Source organism: Capricornis sumatraensis, chromosome 23, assembly GCF_032405125.1.
Source record: "Capricornis sumatraensis isolate serow.1 chromosome 23, serow.2, whole genome shotgun sequence".
Taxonomy (NCBI): domain Eukaryota; kingdom Metazoa; phylum Chordata; class Mammalia; order Artiodactyla; family Bovidae; genus Capricornis; species Capricornis sumatraensis.
The window spans coordinates 10,131,955-10,152,113 of record NC_091091.1 but is presented as its reverse complement, the minus strand read 5'-3'; the positions used below and the strand labels follow the sequence as shown (position 1 = coordinate 10,152,113).

Genomic DNA, 20,159 nt, shown 5'->3' with positions numbered 1-20,159 from the left:
GAGTAGATGCGAAAAAGAAAAGAGAAAATAACACAGGGGCATAACGTGAGTGATACCAAGCACGAAACTGGCACAAAAATAGAAAATGAGCCACAAACCCACTTCCGAGCTTTCTGGCAGGCATCTTGAAGCGGACTGACCTGGACAGTCATGGAGTGTACAGGTCCCAAAGGATTATACAAAAAAAAAAAAAAATCCTCAGAAAAAATACAACCTTTCTGCTACTGATACTAAGACCGAATAGAAATTTCTTCCACAGATCTTTATGAAGAGTATATCATGTGTTGTAATTAATGAACAATATTTTCAATGATATCATTAAAGGAGACAGACAATGAGTTCCCCAGAACTTTTAAAAAATCGTTCTTAGCTTACAGGTTATACCAAAATTGTCTGGGCTGGATTTGGCCACAGGACTGAATTTCTTAACTCCTGGTCTATGGGATCAAGTTAGATATCTCCTTGACTCTTGCGTCCTTCACTTTCCTCAAGCCCCTGTCTGAATCAGCTTCTTAAGGTAATAACTCTTTCTGTACTTCATAGCAGCTACACACAGATCCAAGCAGGGTGCTGTCATGTAGACATACTTCAAAATTTTTATGTCTCATGGAAATAAGAAGGTGATCCAGCATTAATCAGCAGCAAAGAAATGATTTAGTTTCCAGTCTCATTAAAATGAACACATACATCACATCAAAATAAAGGCAGAAAAATTTTACCGTATAACCTTCTCTATTTCAGGGATCACATGTTAGTTTTGCAGGTGAATGTTAAAAAAAAAAAAAAGAGTATAATTAGCTGAATCACTTAATTCATCTATTATAGTGTTTACAGCACCAGCTCTCAAAATGAAAATGAGGCCATATCGTGTTTCACAGCGCACAGTTATCTTGGTCCCAATAAGAAAGACTTCATTCCAAATATCATTCAGGTGTCCCTGGGCGTCTGTCTGTTCTGAGACAAAATGTAGTACTAGGCCAACTAAACTCAGCAAACTTGGGTTATCTCTGTTATTATATGGGCTCATAAAAAGGCCTTAGGGAATTTTTAACATCACTTAATTTTAGTATAGATTTATAATACTTTTACCCACCTATTCCAGAGAGTTGCTAGGATAATTAAAAAGAATTTATGAAAAAGCCTTGATGAGCATGATGAAAGGAAGGTATCATGAATACCCAGAGGAACCTAGCAGTAATTCTGGGAGGTGGCAATTACCCTCATGGAAACACAACGCATATCAAGTGGAGTCCCCTAGAAATGTGTAACTACCTTCAGAAGATGCTCTGAACCACACAAGTACAGTGTTCAGCACAGGTCTTAGCTGCCCCTCTAAATACTAGCCCTGTAAGTGTTCCGCTGAAGGCTGTGTTTCATGACCTCGGTGTATTTTCTTCATCTTCTTTTGCAATTTGTTCTGGTAATGAGGCTGTGTATATGACACAGGCCCCTTGAACCATGAAAGATTAAACTTCTGTGCTGAGCTGGGGAAATGTCAGTGAAACCTCTAGTACATCCAGAGAACAGGCCTGTAGCTTGTGGGGCTTTGGGAACTTGTAACTCATGAATGCTCAACTGTGCAGCTCCCACATAATGAACAAGGCCAGGTTTAGAGTTACATGTAAGTCACTGTGATTATTTCTAAGGACACTCATTCCTGAGTGTATGCATTCACCCACTAGAACACTGAAGCTTTGTATGATTGAGGTGAAACGCTGGGTTCAGTTCCAAACACTACCATTCTAAAAATGGCTGCAGAGCCTCCTCCAGACTAACGTTTATTGCCTCTTAACAGCATTTGCTCAAATCCACATCTTTTAAAGATTACACACAACATTCCAAAAAGCCCCTGAGAAGTCACTTTCAAAGCGACCACCTTATCTTCTCGGTTTCTTCCCTGCCTTCATCTGCATCCACAAAGACAGTTTATGTGTATGTTTCAATCATCAGAATAATCTTCATTTTGACAATGGTAGCGTACCTGACATCTGTTACATTAACAGATGTAAGAGGAAAGAAAGATTGAAAACAGGGCATTAGAATTAGGAGGGAGTCAGCCCTGACACTTGCACTGGTACATCCTAAGGCAAGTTATTTCCTATCAGTAAGCTTTACTGCTCTCAACTATAAAATGGGGATAAGAACATCAACTACTCCCTAGGTTACTATGAGGAGGACATGAGGGACTGCCTCGAAAGTCCCTGAATAAACGCTTATTCCCTCCTCCTATTTAGAAACCTAGCTGGACCAACAAGTTTCCTTCCTCAGCCTTGAGGGATCTAGCTACCATATGACCCTGCAATCCCACTCCCAGGCATATACCCAGAGAAAACATGATCTGAAAGGATGCACGCAGCCCAATGTTCATTGCAGCACTGTTTACAACAGCCAAGACGTAGAAGCAACACAAATGCCCATTGACAGAGGACCGGATAAAGAAGACGTGGTACACGCATACAATGGGATATTATTCAGCCATTAAAAAGGGTGAAATAAGGCCATCTGCAGCAACGTGGACGGACCTAGAGAGTGTCAAGTCGAGTGAAATAAGCCAGAGAATAAGAAATATCGTTATGACATCCCCTATACACAGAATCTAAAAAGAAATGATACAAATGAACTTCTCTATGAAACAGACTCACAGACTTAGAGAATGAATTTATGGTTGCTGGGGGAAAGGGTGGGAGGAAGGGATAGTTAGGGAATTTGGGATGGACATGTACATACCACTATATTTTAAATGGATAACCAATAAGGTCCTACTGCATAGCACAGGGAACTCTGCTCAATGTTATGTGGAAGCCTGGATGGGAGGAGAGTTTGGGGGAGAATGGATACACGTATATGTATGGCTGGGTCTCTTTGCTGTCTACCTGAAACTATCACGATATTATTAGTTGGCTATATTCCAATATAAGATACTTTCAAATTTTTAACTTTGAAGAAAATAATTTCAAAAATGAAAAGAAAGGGGGAGATAACACATATTCTCTATTCTTTCTTCAAAGAGACTTTAAAATGTTTAGTGTATTTGAGAGCTAAGAAAAATGCTTGTATAAAGGGAAATCTCTGAAGTTTTATCTTTTTAGGAGGTTCATGTTGTTGTCAATAAAATGGAGATTTGAGTGAAAATAAAATAAAAGGAATACATATCATAGCGTGAAGTGTAAAGGACTTTTTAAACCAGAGCCTTAACACTGAGAAGAAAATAAAAGAAACCAGGTGTTCATTATGACCGGATTTTTTCATTCACTGAATAGCTAAGCAGAGACAACACATCCTTTAGACAGAATTTTGTATCCAAGGTGTTTCACACTGTGAAGCAATGGATTTTGTGGTTTAATTTCTATGTTGTCACTACCACTCCTGTTATTTAAATAAGGTTGTTTAGTCACTAAGTTGTCTCCAACTCTTTTGAGACCCCATGGCTGTAAGCCCACTGGGCTCCTCTGTCCATGGGATTTCCCAGGCAAGAATAGCGGAATGGGTTACCATTTCCTTCTCCAGGGGATCTTCCCAAGCCAGGGATCGAACCCAAGTCTCCCATTTGGCAGGCGGTTTCTTTACCACTGAGCCACCTGGGAGTCCCCTTTAAATGAAGTCGCTAAGTCGTGTCTGACTCTTTTGCGATCTCCCCACTAGGCTCCTCTGTCGATAGAATTCTCCAGGCAAGAATACGGGAGTGGGTTGCCATTTCCTTCTCCTTTAAATGAGGTAAACTCTCTCTACTAAAGGACTTCCATCTCAGCCCCTACAATCACGGGCAGCCAATGCCACTCTCTTCCCTGTGAGCATGGGCCCTGGCCTCTTAACACAATGGTCTTCTGACAATCAGAATCCAGGCCCTCCTAGAAGCGGTCCCTGAGTCTATGGCTCAGGATTGCTGAAATCTTAAACTTTTCCAACCGATGATGACAGAATGAGACAAACTCCCCAAAACACTTCTTCCAAACATCTTGGAAACTGTCATTCACGATCTCACAATTTCCAGGCACTCCTTATTGGTCCCCAGTGAAAACGGAAGCATTATCCAGTTTGCCAACATCCTTAAGCCTTGACTTCCAGCTAGGTCAAATTTTTATTTTGTGAAAAACACACGGGTGGCCTGGTTTCCTTTTATCATCGACAAATCACAGTTACAACTTGGCTCAGGTATTAGGAGCTTTAGTGGAAACAAATCATTCCGTTCACATTTGTTGAATACTGACCCAGTGGTAAAACTAGGCAATAAAAACTATTACCCCTACTTGTTGAGTCTGAGCACAAAGAAAATTTACTTTCCAATTATTCGCTTTATGTCACCATAAGAAAAGAAACGTGTGTGACAGCAAGGGTAACATGCGTTTGCACACATGTACCATTTCCTCTTTTTACAGAAGTGCTGGGGAATGTCTCTTAATAGAATTCATTATTACTATCTTGAGATATTAGCAGTAGGCAGCTGCCAAAATATTTTACAAATGAAGCAGTAGTATATTACTAGTTGCCTAATCCTACTGCGTTTGCTTCTTGGCGTTTGTCTCATTCCCTCTATGAAATAAACAACTTCTTAACCACAGAGCAGCTAATAAGATTTTAGCTTCTCCTGTGGGAACTCTCTAAAGCCTTATTTCGGTTAAATGAGTTCCCTCCTGACTATTTGCTCACCAACTTCCTTCAGGAGACTGTGAGGACTACGTGAGTTAATGCAGAGGCAAAGCCTGCCGCATCATAAGGGCTCAATGCAGAGATAAGTCACAACAGAGTAGGAATTTTCTAACAAAACATGTTCTAAAAATCGAAACTCCTGGTAAATATGCAAATCCCATAGAGAGAATTTTAATATCTATGTTTCATTAGTTCTCAGGTGCATGGTGAATTTAAACACAATAGAGGAATGCAAGTGTTTTATTTTTTATTTTTTTTTAGTAACTACTTAAAGCATCGTTGTATTAGCGGCACAAGGGCCCAACAGCTGTACTTATTCATACTATTTAGGAAAAGAATATTGGAACTCAGCAATTTAGTTAGATTTAGTTGGCTGGACCACATAGTTATGTGTAACCAACTTCATGAACTTAGGAAACAATGGAAATGAAGGGATTAAGAGATAAAACTGGAAATTCTACAACCAGAACTGAGGATTCAATGTACAACTGAATTTGCCTCAAATTTGCCTCATATAAATTTATCTGTATTGCACACTATGCAATCATTACTATCTTTTTTCTCTTTTTTTTGATAAAATGGTTAAACTGCTTGAGAAGGCTTAAGAAAGAGTGAGTGAGGTTGAGGAGTTTAAGAGGGTATAAGTTGAATTTTCTAAAGAGTAACAGACTGGACCATCAAACATATTCCAAAATGGTCAATTACATTTTTTTCTCTTTTTAAAAAATTATGTATTCATTCATTTTGGCCGTGCCTCACAGCATGTGGGATCTTAGGTTCCCTGACTAGGGATCAAACCTGTGTCCCCTGCAGCAGAAGCATGGAGTCTTAACCACTGGACCCATAGGGTAGTCCTTCCTTTTTCAAACACTTCTCTCTGGTCCATGCTTTCTATCTTCAGAATATCAGAACAAGATGCTAAAGCTAATTTAAAGTGTAACTGTGATTCACTGATAACCGACTTGGAAGTTTTTTTTTTTAATGTAAAATACTTCCCAGTATGTGAAAGAAAAGACAGAGCTACAGAAAATGGGTAGGGCCTCTTTTCAAGGGCATGCAAAAAAGAGAAAAGTGCTAGGCCTCTAGTTATGTGAGCAGAGTTCCAGCTCATTGGTGGTATCACCACCAACTGGCCAGGAAGACAGTCATGTGCCTCAGCAAAGCTCTGTGTATCAACCTGTATGGCTTGAAGATGGGCTCTTCATTTTCCTCCCAGAAGGAAAATGCTAGGGGTCTTGGGGAAAAAATATATTTTTAAAGTAGGAACAACTTGAATAAAAAGTAAATAATTTAAAATTTTAATTTGGGGGAGAAAAAGATTTTTTTAAATGTATGAAAAATCAGTTGAGAATTTTATTGCTTTTGGCTCAAGGCCACTGTAATACTGACTGGGCAGAAGGTTGAAAGAATATAAAGTTTGTGGGTGGGGTGTTGCAATTAGAAAAACGTAAACGCTATGCTTACAGTAGTTTAAAGACAGTATTTGAACAATCTAAAAAACTATAATTAACGAATATAAGGCTTTGGTAGCTCTGGTAAATTATGGCAAGCACAGGTCCTAGTTGGGTATTTAAAAAATATCTGTTGAGTAAATGAAGTGAACAAATTCATAAGTGAGGATCAGACAGGAAATAAAAAGAAAGGTTTTCAGAGCCCTTGAAGGAAAACAAAGTGGGATCATAGTAGAGGACCAAAAAGTTAATTCAGGTTTTTAACAGTAGGAAATATATAAAAATAAAAATCATCACCAACATCTTAGTTGCTTATTTTGCTATAAGTTGAGAAGACACAAATTACCCACAAATAAATGTTTGGGAAAGGTACAGATGAATAAAGTAATGGAGACAAAATCTTCACTGTAGGTGGTTTAAGTCTCCAAACAAAGTCTGCAAATAATTTTTCGAGCCCTCACTTGGCACACATTAAAAAGAAAAGAAAAAGTAATTGTACTATTAGACTGAACATAGATGCTTGGTAGATAAAAATCCGTATTTTTATAACAAAACATACAAAGATGTTAACTATATATTTAAAACAAATACTAACCTAGCATAGAAATGATCACTTTTCATTATTAGCATTTGATATATTTTAGGGAAGTTTTATAACAGGTAACTTTTTATTTTTTTTGGCCAAAATTTATTTGGTGCTAGACAGATTGAGCTTGCCATGTTTATGCTGCAGTCATGTTTTCACGATACCAGTAATAGCAAAATCCACTTCAAAAGTAAAAGTAAAGTGCAGAAAGAGCTTCTGATTAGATTTTAAAGGAAGTCACATCAGCCAACTGATGAAAGTCAGTTTACACACCATGTATTATCAGAGGCAACTTAGAGGTCAGGTTTTAATACAATGGTTCTTTTGCAGATAGAAAAAGATATTTCCATCTTGTGTGCCAATTTATTCTAAATTGAAAAGAAATATTTAATGATCAAAAGGCACGAAAGAGGAACAAGAAGACCACATTTGTAAGGAACCCAATGTTAATGTTAAATAACCTTTCTGGAAAAGCTCTGTTTAATATTTATTAGAAGCAGAAGGAGCTCAGATGCCAGTGTGAGTCTGAGAAGGGGAGTGGTGTTCTGGGCCTGGTGCTGGGCTTGGGGTAAGAGGAATCAACTAGCTTTGGGGACTCTGAAAGGAGGGGGCACTGGCTGTGCTTCTGATTTTTGACAGACCCCCTAGGGAGAGGGGACAGGGATAGACTCGAGCAGCCCCAGAGTTGCTCAAAGTCCCAGCGTGGTCACACCAGAGTAGGGGCACAGCTCTCTCCCTTCTGGAAGTCAGGGGACAACATCAAATATCTTCAATAGCCTTACTGAGTTACCACAAGAATGCAGTGTAGTGACCTCAGGGTACCCACAAGAGCTTGGGAGAAGCAAAGAGAGGTGTTGAACTGAAGGGGCTTTCAGACAGGAATGCCCTTGAGCTGGACCAACAGCTGAGGATGAGACAGGACAATGCACAGCTCTAAGGATGTCCATATAGGCAGAAACTCTAAGATAAGGTGAGCACCAACCCCCTCTCCCTCTAGCCCAGACTTTAGCACTTTGTAGGGGAAAAAAGGACTCAATTAAATTTTTCTGACTAGCAACCTAACTTCAGTTTACTTGTTCTGAAAGTACTCCTTTAATAAGTGTTATAGGTATAAGGGAAAGGTATGATATACACATCATGCTGCTGCTAAGTCGCTTCAGTCATGTCCGATTCTGTGCGACCCCATAGACGGCAGCCCACCAGGTTCCCCCGTCCCTGGGATCCTCCAGGCAAGAATACTGGAGTGAGTTGCCATTTCCTTCTCCAATGCATGAAAGTGAAAAGTGAAAGTGAAGTTGCTCAGTCGTCTCTGACTCCTAGCGACCCCATGGACTGCAGCCTACCAGGCTCCTCCGTCCATGGGATTTGCCAGGCAAGAGTACTGGAATGGGTTGCCATTGCCCTATCCATATACACAACATAAGTTAATGATAATCAGGAATCGAGAAAAGGCAGAGATTTTTGTTTCCACCAATGCTGGTTTTAGGTTAAACCATCCAATCTTTCCATAGAAACAAATTTAAAATGCAGTTTATGAGGACTTCCCTAATAGTCCAGTGGTTAAAACTTCCCCTTCCAATGCAGGGGCTGTGGGTTCAGTCCCTGGTTAGAGAGCTAAGATCTCATATGCCTTGTGGCAAAAAGACCAACACATAAAATAGAAGCAATACTGTTACAAATTCAATAAAGGCTTCAGAAAAATTAAAAAATAAAATTCAGGTTATAATATAAAATAACCTAATTAGAAACATCAAATAGCCAATAAGATAGTAAGGAACCACCTGGCCAAAATCTGCAGGAAAGCAAGAACCTCAGATGTAAGCAAGCACAAGGGGCTTCTGTCCTACCAGGGGCAGATCTGCACTGATTTTGACAACCTCACAGCGGAGGTGAAAGAGACAAGAAAGCCTCGAACATACGCAAGTGGGGAGAATGAAAAGGCTGCTGTCTGCCGTAGGCTGAGGTTCCTAAGAGTCACTCCCTAAAAATAAGAGTGAACCAGAATTAAGTCACTTCCCACTCCAAGAGACTGCAGGGACGGCTGCCTTGACACTGAAGGGGTACAACAGGGGTAGGTGGTTCATGAGGACTTGCCTGCACAAGTTGGTCCCTGTGTGTAAAAGTGCAACTCAAACGCTCATCACCTAGGTGGTCTAAAAAACTTTAAATGGTACCTGGAAGATCCCCTGGAGAAGGAAATGGCAACCCACTCCAGTATTCTTGCCTGGAGAATCCCATGGACAGAGGAGCCTGGCGGGCTACAGTCCACAGGGTCACAAAGAGTCGGACACGACTGAGTGACTTCACTTTCTTTCTTTAGGTTAAAGGGGGCTTCCCAGGTGGCTCAGTGAGTAAAGAATCTGTCTGCATTGCAGGAGATACAGGGGACGCGGATTTGATCCCCAGAGTTGGGAAGATCCCCTGGAGAAGGGCAGGGCAACCCACTCCAGTATTCTTTCCTGGAGAATCCCAAAGTGGTGCCCGAGTAGTAGCGTCACCAGGCATCTGGCAGAAACGAAAGTAACTCCTCTGGGGTGGGGTTTGGAGGTATTCACTCTCAGCCTCAAGAATCCCTGCAGGTAAGTTTTCAGTGGTACTGACGGATTTCCAGGCAAAAATGAGCCAGCACATGAGAGCAGACAGATAAGAGGGGCTGGGAGAAATCTAACAATAGAGATGTCCAAAAGCAAATTCATCCATGAATCAATTTTATAGCCTAATATGGAAAAAATATTTATTGAGCACCTACTCGGTGCCAGGCTGTATGTAGGATTGCCGAGATAACATGCCATTTCACTTGTCATGAGCAAAGCACCCAAGTGATGGAAGGTTAGTTGAAATGGCATTACATGTATGTTTATTTACTTTCCCTTTCTGTGTTTTCTGAAGACTTCCAAACACAAAGACAGTGCCCATTATTATTTAGTGACAGGTTTTGAAATAAACAGTAATCTAAGGCCAAGATTGACATCACTGATTCCTTTCTCGGACTCTCATCCCCTCAGGTTTCCAGGTTTGAGTTCAGTCTAATTATCCCCTAGGCAAACCAGATAACCACGCACACTAAACAGGAAGACAAAGGGCTGAAAGATAAAGATAACTATCTCAGAGATATAAAACTCATAGTTAGCTACATTTATCTGTAACGGCAAAAGTCCAAAGAGATGGTCGTGGAATAACAGCATGAATCGGACAACATTAATTTTAAGATAAATCTGGAAATAGCTGAAGGTGCAGGAAGGGTGGAGAGAAGTTGGTATAATATTTACTTATATATAGATTGCCTTTCTTGGCCAAGGTTGCTGACAAAATCTTGCTGATTATTTGGGTTTCTCTGGTAAGCCTGCACTAATTATTGACCTTTATCTTCTATTCAGTTTTTACAATTAGATCAAGTCATCACCTCTCTACTTCTGTATTTGTTTGCTGTTATTAGATATTCTGATGGTTGTCATTTACTGGGCCTTTGGAATGGTCTGACCTGTACATTCTTCTCCTTGCTGGGCAAACCAAGACAATATAGTATAATAAAAAATAGTAACAGTAGCGACTGCATATGGGTCTAGGACTGAGTGAGACAGTGTTTAGGAGCTATTTACTCCTCACAGCAACTGTAAGGGGCAAGTCATTATGGATGAGAAAATGCATGGGCCTGAGAAATAGAGGGGCTAAAGGAACAGGAACTTCACAGTTGGACAAACTGGAATTTAGTTCCCCAACCAGGGATCAAACATGTGCCCCTTGCAATGCAAGCTCGGAGTCTTAACCACTGGATCACTGTTGAAGTCCCTGGACAAACTTGAATTTAAATCCTGAACTGCTGCTGGCATTTCTCCTCTCCTAGAGGTGAGGCTCCATTTTCTGGGTAAAGGCTGCTATAAGGATGAGGCAAAGGGCCTGGCCTCTAGGAAGTACTTGTTTCTCCTTCCTTCCAGTTGGAAATTCATGTCTTGCCTCACACAGTATCTTCAAATAGTTTTAAAAGTAGCCACTTCCAGGAAAATAACGTGATATTGTACAGAATCTTTAATATAATAAAAGATGAATAATGGCTTACATTTATGGGGAGTTTTAACTTTTCAATAGCTCTTCACTCCCTCCCAAACACTGGCTTCTTTGACCCTTTAGGAAATACTTTAATATCTCAGTTGACTTTCTCAGAGTTTTCAGATTGGTTGTCTCCAGGACATAATAACATTGTCTGTGGACCTTGAAAAATGCTAATCCAGGAAAGGCTTCAAGAAGAACGGACCAGACCTTTGCGTCTCTTTCCATCCTCTGGCTGCTGTCTGCCTCCTTCCTTCTCCTGGGATCGATGTGTGTGTCAAGGGGATGGGAGGTGGCCAAGTTTGGAGGGAAGTCAAGGGTAGCGGGGAGGGCTGTGACACCTAGCTGTCTTTGGATTCCATGGTAAAGATGCCTAACACAGCAGGAATGTACTACCTTCCTTCATAACAGAACTTTTCCTTTTTTATTTTTTCAAGTTTGTGAGAAAATCATCTTACATTCTCACATTTAAACCACAAGTACTTACTCTTCTTAGAGTGGTCTGAACTGAAAGGCTATATTCATCCAGAGAGTGAGGCCAAAAAAAAAAATATATATATATATATATATATATACGGGGACAATGTGTTTGTCCTAGTAGACTGTCTGGCACACAGTAGGGGCTCAACAAATATTTAGAGTGACTGCAGTCACTGGGGTGTGAACTGACATCCTCAGTTGACAATATAGAAAATAAGGCAATGATTTCTGTGAGTTTCTGAAAAAGATCAGAAACTCAGATCACAGACTCACTTCCAGGAAAGCTTCCTAGGACAGCAAGACTCATTTTTCAAATAATTGATTAGTTCAGAGGTCACACATGTGGGCAGATTTTGTTTTGGCCTGCAAAGTTTCAAAACACAGTTTGCGTTAACATTTAAAGCATGAGAGATTTCAGCTGCATTTACAGCTGCCTCGTTTGACCCAATAGTATCTATCTGGCACTTTGGGGGACTTATACTGGTCCCCTGTGTTATAATCATGTCAGCTATATAAAAGTTCCCAAGTCGTGCTATTAATTTAATCCTATGCAGAACACACACACACCTCAAATTAAAAAAATAGAGGGTTCTAAAAGCCTCTTGATGAAAGTGAAAGTGGAAAGTGAAGAAATTAGCTTAAAGCTCAACATTCAGAAAAGGAAGATCATGGCACCAGGTCCCATCACTTCATGGGAAATAGATGGGGAAACAGTGGAAACAGTGTCAGACTTTATTTTTGGGGGCTCCCAAATCACTGCGGATGGTGATTGCAGCCATGAAATTAAAAGACATTTACTCCTTGGAAGAAAATTTATGACCAACCTAGATAGTATATTCAAAAGCAGAGACATTACTTTGCCGACTAAGGTCCGTCTAGTCAAGGCTATGGTTTTTCCTGTGGTCGTGTATGGATGTGAGAGTTGGACTGTGAAGAAGGCTGAGAATTGATGCTTTTGAACTGCGGTGTTGGAGAAGACTCTTGAGAGTCCCTTGGACTCCAAGGAGACCCAACCAGTCCATTCTGAAGGAGATCAACCCTGGGATTTCTTTGGAAGGAATGATGCTAAAGCTGAAACTCCAGTACTTTGGTCACCTCATGCGAAGAGTTGACTCATTGGAAAAGACTCTGATGCCGGGAGGGATTGAGGGCAGGAGGAGAAGGGGACGACCGAGGATGAGATGGCTGGATGGCATCACTGACTCGATGGAGGTGAATCTGAGTGAACTCCGGGAGCTGGTGATGGACAGGGAGGCCTGGCATGCTGCAATTCATGGGGTCACACAGAGTTGGACACGACTGAGCGACTGAACTGAACTGAAGTGAAATGAGTAAATACAAAAATAAAATCTTCTGGTCCTCAGGTTTCTCGCTCTCTCTGTCTGTGCAGTTGCCATGATTTGTGTGTAAAGCCCCTGTTTTCAAGCCTTTCACTTCACAGGCTCTTGCTGACTGGAGGCAAGAAAGGGAGAGACCGCCTGCCCCCTCATTACTGATGCTTGAGAAAGCAATCTCATTTGGAAGGAATTCTTGATGCTGGAGGTAATAATTGAAACCTCACTGATATAAAAGGCTACTAAGTGCCTCAGCAGCTTGTCGCTTAGAAGACACCATTTAGAATGTTACAGAAATTAATACAATTAAATAGGAATAAAACACAAGTGATTTGCACTTAAGTCTTTTCAAATATAATACCAAGAGACTCCCCACTTTAAAATCGCTCCTATAAAGGGCAACAGAATCCTGACCATTCTCCCTTCTCAAATAGATACCTCCTTCCTCCTGAACCTTCCTGAGGGCTGTGTGGTCCCTGAAACCACAGAGCCCCCATCCCCTTTTCCTTGCTGCTCAAGCCCACACTCCTAGCCCCTGTGTGCCCCCTCCACTCCCCTTCCCCATTTACGTTTTTTCATCTCTTCTGCCACAAAAACACCTCAAAGAGATTTCAGTGATAAGTATTACATAATAGTAATAAAACATTTATTGACCACCTACTATGTGCCAAGCACAAATCTGTTTGAGAGAGGTCAGCCCTTTCCCTGACCTCCATAATCACCTGAAGCTTTCAGTCTGGTAGTTAAAAAAAGATGAGTGTTCAGCCATCAGAGGCTGGCTTGCACACCACCCCTGGTGTGGCCCCAATGCTGTCTATACGAGGCTCTTTCAAGCTTTAAAAGAGTCTGTGATCATCGCTGCCATTTTTAAGGATGCAGGATTTACAGGAGCCCCTATCCTATCACTAAGTGGGAATGGAACTTTTCAACAACCATCTATTTCCTACAAATGGGGGTGACCTGGATTCATTGTGGATAAAATTGAACCGCCTCAAAACAGTCCGCTCATTTCACTCCCCCAGGCTGAGGAGCCCCCCGCGCCACCCAACCCCATGGCTGAACTTAAGGTGCCATCCTATCCCAACAAGGAGCTAGAACCCTGCCGGTGTGTAGAAAGGCACTTTCCCTCCCTCGTCTAGACAGCCGTAGTTTGCCCTTTATGAACGTCTGTCACTCAAGTCCGCTCCGAGGAGGTTCCGTGGACAAAACCCCAGTGACTGTCCCTGAGTGTCGCCAGCGTCCAGACCTGGCAGGACCGGGGTCCCCTCAGGCCCTCAACCCCCACCGCTTGGACCCGTGCGGAGTCCATTCAGAAGGAAAGACGGGTCCAGAAAAAGTTCTCGGGGGAAGAAAGGACATTTCCCATCTCTGGACCTCTCTGGACGGGGGCCCATGCTCCGGCTCCGGAGGTCTAGCCCGGCCGTGACGACCCCACCGGGCGCAGGCTCCCCGCGGCGCGGGGCGGGGAGGGACTGCCCCGCCAGGGCTGCCCCGGGAATCCCGGCCGCGCCTCTCCCGCCTGCCTCCCTCCGCCCCTTCCTGCTCCCCAGCCTCCGCGCCCGGGCTGCTCGCCTCCTCCCGGGGAGGATGGGATCCGAGCGTCCGGGGCCGAGAGCGGAGGAGGAAGGCAGGCGAGGCAGCCTACCGTCTTCTGCTTCTTGACCTCGGCCATGCTGGCTGGCTACGGCGGCGCCCGGCGCGCTGCAACTCGGAGCCCAGCCCTGGAGCGGAGGCGCTAGGACGCGCGGGCGGCGGCGGCGGCGGCTGCGGGACTCGCGGGGAAGGAGGTATAAAAAGGCTCCGCAGACACGTCGCACTTCCCTTGACCGGCCCCCTCCTCCCCCGCCTCCCGCCGCGCTCCTCTCCGCCCCGTCGGCTCCGCCAGCAGCGCCCAGCCCAGGGTACCCCGCCGCCGCCTGGGCGGGGTCCCGGGCCCGGCCCCCGACGCCCGGGAGCGGCTCCGCTGGGCCCGCCGAGGCTGGAGGCAGGACCTTGCAGCCGAAGGCGCGGACAGACACGCCCCGCGCGTAGTCGGAGGTCAAGTCCGCGTCTCCCAGTTCCCACTCCCAGCGGGTGCCTGAGCGTCCCCTCACCTCTCACCCCAGCCGTGCGCCTCTCAAGGAAGGCTTCCTGCCTCTGGGACCTGCTTGAAACCGCCAAGCTGGTCGTCAGGGTCCTCCGTGGGCGCCGCTGCCCCAGCTCGTCTTCCTGGGCAGTGATCACAGCGAGGGCTAACATTTTCTGGTTCTCACTCTGCGCTCCGCTGACCTTTGCCTTAAGCCTCCGGCACCCCTCGCCCCAGGCATCGAATCCTGCCTTCTCCCGTGAACCAGTGGAGGCTTTCAGACTTTATCAAGATGATATTCCAAGTGAGGGGACTGACGCCCAGGCCCAGGCCGGCCTCCACTGTCAAGTCTTTCTGCACCAGCATCATCATGGATGACGCTGATGAAGAAGTGTCGATGGGCAAGGCCGGCCTGCATCTTCGGCGCCAGGCCGGGGACTAAGGGCTCTACATGCAATCACTCCTTTGGAGCCCACAATATTTGCCTCCTGCTGCAGATGGGCGGGCTGAAGCGCTGCTCCTATTCACCCGGTTGAGTAAGCAACTCCAGCCCCTGAAAATGGTAAACGGTAGCCCAGCGGCTTCTTTCAATCCATGTTCCAAACCTTTTCTATAGTACTTCCCTGTGGTCAGCAACCAGCAAGGGCCCTGAGGAGGAAAAGCAAGAGAAGGCCCAGTTGTCTTGGTTTATGGACTACATCCTAGGGCTTTAAAGTTTTATCAGAGGGCAGCGCTTTTAACTCAAATATCTGGGACAATCAAAGGGAAGGAAGGAGAAGCTATGGTTAGGGATAACGCCTTGAGGGCAGTCCCAAGGCCAACCCTTTGTACCTTAATTCTGCGCACAAAGTGACAAACAGATCGATGGGACTTCAGGAACAAAGGCACCATGAAGATGTACAAGGGCCACACTGCCCATTCCGACGCTGGTCTTCCTTCTGTGGAAAGGTTGAAATAAAGGCCTAAGGAGGTGAGGACTGGAACTTCACTTCCATATCCAGTTGTAGTTCTGGAAGACTGCCAGCTTTCCAGACAGACACTGAAGATCTGAGCTGACCGCCCTTCTCCATGGAAAGTGGGAAAATAAATCAGGAGTCAGAAACCTAAATGGGAACTCATATGTTTGTCCAGTCTTGAGATATCAGTATATTTATTTTCTTACTCATTTAGAGTAAGCAGCCACGACTCCCTTCAACTGTGAGCAACTGGAGGGCAAATGCTGGGTTTGAGTTTCTGTTCTGCACACGAACTAACATGTTTTGATTTTATGGGGTTTAAATTGTAACATCTCATTCTAATTTTATTGAAAAAAATCCTTTGGTATCAGTTCCAACTGTATTTGGAACCCTGCCAGATCCTGCCCTAAGAGAAAACTAAGTTTGGATAGAGAAATAGCAATTTTCATGTTTGGTTTATTTCATATTATGTCTTTAAAAGCTGAAACAGCACTTCCATGGTGGTCCAATGGATAAGAATCCACCTGCCAATGCGGGGGACACGAGTTCAATCCATAGTCTAGGAAGATTCCATGTGCTGAGGGGCAACTAAGCCTGTGCACCGTGACTACTGAGGCCACTCTCTAGAGCTAAAGCCCATGGGCCCTAGAGCCTGTGTTCTGCAACAAGAGATGCCACTGCATTGAGAAGCCCTGGCACCACAACTAGGGAATAACTCATGCTCGCTACAACTAGAGAAAGCCTGCGCAGCAGCGGAAACCCAGCACAGCCAATAAATAATTTTTTTTTTTTTAAGCCGAAACAGAAGGAAGTCAAGTTTAACTGTAAGGGTAACTTCCTGGAAAAGGAATATATGATTGTTTAGACCTGGGGGAGGTTTTGAGATCAGCTGTCCAGTTTCCCTCTCCATGTATTTCACAGATGCACCATGTGGTGCTGAGAGAGGAAGGTAAACTGATTGGTCACTGTTAGGGGCAGTGTTCAGTCTCAAGCCCAGGTCAGCTGGCACCCCAGATGCAGTGAATCACTCAGCCTCTAGGTGAGTCATTTCAAAGCCCCTATGGTAATTATAAACTGGACTGTTTTATCTTGTTTTAGATTTATTTAATTCTCAAACAGAGTACTTCGGAACAGATATTCTTTCACTGCTTTCAAAGACTTGTGGAAATAGGATGCCTCAGCTCCCTTGGACCCAAACTGCATTAAGACCCTTTAACTTGATAGATCATCAGTATAGTTGTAATTCAGCCTGGCAACCCACTGAAAAGTAAAATAATCATTCTTTTTTATTTTTCCAAGGTCTTTCTTTTAACGGTGATGTTTGGAATTCTTTTTCATCTTACTATGCTCTTTCTTCTGGGAGAGGACACTCCTTCGCAAAGATATGAGCAGCTAGCACTGAAGTGTTGAAATCTGTGACTCTAGCACATCAGAACTGGAGAACACTCATTCAGGGAAGGAAGGCAGGGTTGAGATCTGTCTGGTCATCTGGACACAGTCTCCATAAGTTTCTCAGTAATGTTGCCTGTGAGATTCCGCTGTAAGACTCTGTGGCCTGCTGGTATCAATTTAAAATCCTTGATGCTGGTCGTAACATTTGCATGACGGTATTAAGCTTTTCTTCCTATTTTCTTGTTTTTTCCCTTCCAGAAATTGGCTTGGCTTTAATAACTAACTTAATGAGGTGGTGATTTCTACTTGGGCTTTTCATTGTTTAAAAACAATGGAGTCAACTTCCCCAAATAAACAAGGGGAAACACATTTACAAAGTGAGACGTTTATGCCACAGATTCTCCAACACACTGTGCCGCTAAGTCGCTTCAGTCGTGTCCGACTCTGTGCAACTCCATAGACGGCAGCCCACCAGGCTCCCCCGTCCCTGGGATTCTCCAAGCAAGAACACTGGAGTGGGTTGCCATTTCCTTCTCCAATGCATGAAAGTGAAAAGTTAAAGTGAAGTCATTCAGTCGTGTCTGACTCTTAGCGACCCCATGGACTGCAGCCCACCAGGCTCCTCTGTCCATGGGATTTTCTAGGCAAGAGTACTGGAGTGGGTTGCCATGCCCTTCTCCACCAATACACTTTAAGGAAGCTCATCAATTTTGCGGGATGTAGCTTGGAGGCATCTTCCCTGGGTTGGCCTTTCCAAAGGAATGCAGCTGCACTGCCGCCTAGTGGCTGTAATGCATAAAAGAGACCTAATTGTTGAACCGTCCCTGGTGGATCAGATGATTAAAGAATCTGCCTACAGGAAACCCATGTTCCGTCCCTGGGTGGGGAAGATCCCCTGGAGAAGGAAATGACAACCCACTCCAGTATTCTTTCCTGGAGAATCCCATGACAGAGGAGCCTGGCGGGCCACAGTCCTTGGGTTGCAAAGAGTCGGACATGACATGGCTGAGCAACTAAGCACTTCCTAAGCCTACCGGGGAGGTATAGATGGTAGAGAATCTGCCTGCAATGCAGGAGACCTGGGTTCGATCCCTGGGTTGGGAAGATCCCCTGGAGAAGGACATGGCAACCCACTCCAGTATTCTTGCCTAGAAAATTCCATGGGCATAGGAGCCTGGCATGCAACAAACCATGGGGTCATCAAGAGCTGGGCACAACTGAACACACACAAGCACCTGTACAATAATAAGTACAGCAATCCCCGTGGGTCAAGAAATCCTTACAGAAAGTTCTCTAGGATTCAGATATTCTTCCCAGTCTTAGGCACAGATACTACCAAGACAAGCAAGACACGGTCCCTGTCTTCAAGAAACAATCAAAAGGAGATAGTCTCTGCCTCCCAACTCCACCCCAATACACTGCAATATATTACTGTATGCTGCTGCTGCTGCTAAGTCACTTCAGTTGTGTCCAACTCTGTGCGACCCCACAGATGGCAGCCCACCAGGCTCCCCCATCCCTGGGATTCTCCAGGCAAGAACACTGGAGTGGGTTGCCATTTCCTTCTCCAATGCATGAAAGTGAAAAGTGAAAGTGAATTCGCTTAGTCGTGCCCAACTCTTCGTGACCCCATAGACTGCAGCCTACCAGGCTCCTCCGTCCATAGGTCTATTGCTATTGCTAAGTCACTTTAGTCGTGTCCGACTCTGTGCGACCCCATAGACGGCAGCCCACCAGGCTCTGCCGTCCCTGGGATTCTCTAGGCAAGAACACTGGAGTGGGTTGCCATTTCCTTCTCCATATTACTGCATAGGTACATGCTAAGTTACTTCAATCTTGTCTGACTCTTTGGGACCCTCTGGACTGTAGCCCTCCAGGTTCCTCTGTCCGTGGGATTCTCCAGGCAAGAATACTGGAGTGGGTTGCCATGCCTTCCTCCAGGGAATCTTCCTGACCCAGAGAGTGATCTCATGTTTCTTACATCTCCTGCATTGGCAGGTGGGTTCTTTATCCCTAGTGCCACCTGGGAAGCCCACAGTATATTACTGGGACAGGTAAAAATGATACATGGATAACTTAGACATTTTATTTTAACTTAAAAACACATGCACTTCACTAATCTTTGAGGTAGGGCTAAAGGCTTCTATTGTGGTGTGGGTATACTGATGGGAATTCCAAAAACCACTCTCCAAAGGCATCTTCAACAATTTCCAGTTTGGAATTTTATAGAGTTAAATACTAAGGGAGGAAAGAATTTGAGAGAAGATTTCTTCAAGTTTCTATATACTCCTCCCCCATCTTTATCTGCTCTCTTGCCTGTCCCTAATTCAGCAGTACACATTTTTAGCAGCTTGTCTTTCCAAAGCATCCATCTGTTCTCATGGAAAACACATCTCTCTTTTCCCCACTCATATACTATTCACTTAAGTCACATCTAAGTAAATTACTTAGTTACACTAACAGCTACAAGTGGCATAAATGAGTCTGGGAACAAGCACAGTGGATCTCAGCAAGTGCCCAGCTCCTAGGGAGTGCACGTGCTAAAGTGTGTGGGTGTCCCACTGTCAAAGAACACGGAGTGTGCTGTGGGCATCGGTCGTTATCTTTTCCTGAAGAGATGGAGAGCACAGATTAAACTGGCCAGTAAATTAAAAGGAAGGATATTGTGGGGGCACAGAGGAGGGGATATCCAGTTCAACTTTGAAAGGAGGGAGAGTGGAGAGAGATGCTAGGATTTTACTTGGCAAAAATGATACATAAGCTGAGACTTGAAAGAAGGGTAGGGCTTGTCAGCCCTCCCCTCCCCAAAGTAGGGGCATGTGGAAATTTGAAAAGTTAAAGGCAGAGAGCTGCATGAAATAACATGGTATGTTCAGGAAATTATAAGTATCTGTATCGCTGACTTTAGGAGAAACAGCAGAGGAGCTCGGGGGAAGGCGGAAGGCTGTAATAGAGGACGTGCCATGTGCCATCAGGGAGCAACTTTGCATGATCTCTTTATGCCCATCAGGGTGCATTAGCCATGTAGCTGTTCATTAGTCATAGAGACACTTGCTGTGCCCAAGGATGAGAAGGAGGTGAAGGAGATGGATATGTACACAAGTAATTCCAAGGGAATGCCTGAATAAAGGTCAGGAAGCAACAGTTAGAACTGGACATGGAACAAAAGACTGGCTCCAAATTGGGAAAGGAGCGCGTCAA

General features: G+C 44.2%; 1 protein-coding gene across 2 annotated transcripts in view; it reads right to left on the bottom strand.

Annotated features, from left to right (window-relative positions):
- PAPSS2 (3'-phosphoadenosine 5'-phosphosulfate synthase 2) overlaps positions 1–14,305 on the bottom strand; it is a 101,584-nt gene extending 87,279 nt beyond the window's left edge. For both annotated transcript variants that reach the window (XM_068961222.1, XM_068961223.1), the window contains exon 1: positions 14,191–14,305. In XM_068961222.1, the coding sequence (XP_068817323.1) occupies positions 14,191–14,217 (27 nt within the window). In that variant the 5' untranslated portion in view covers positions 14,218–14,305. The remainder of the gene's footprint in view (positions 1–14,190) is intronic.
- Between the last annotated feature and the right edge of the window lie 5,854 nt (positions 14,306–20,159).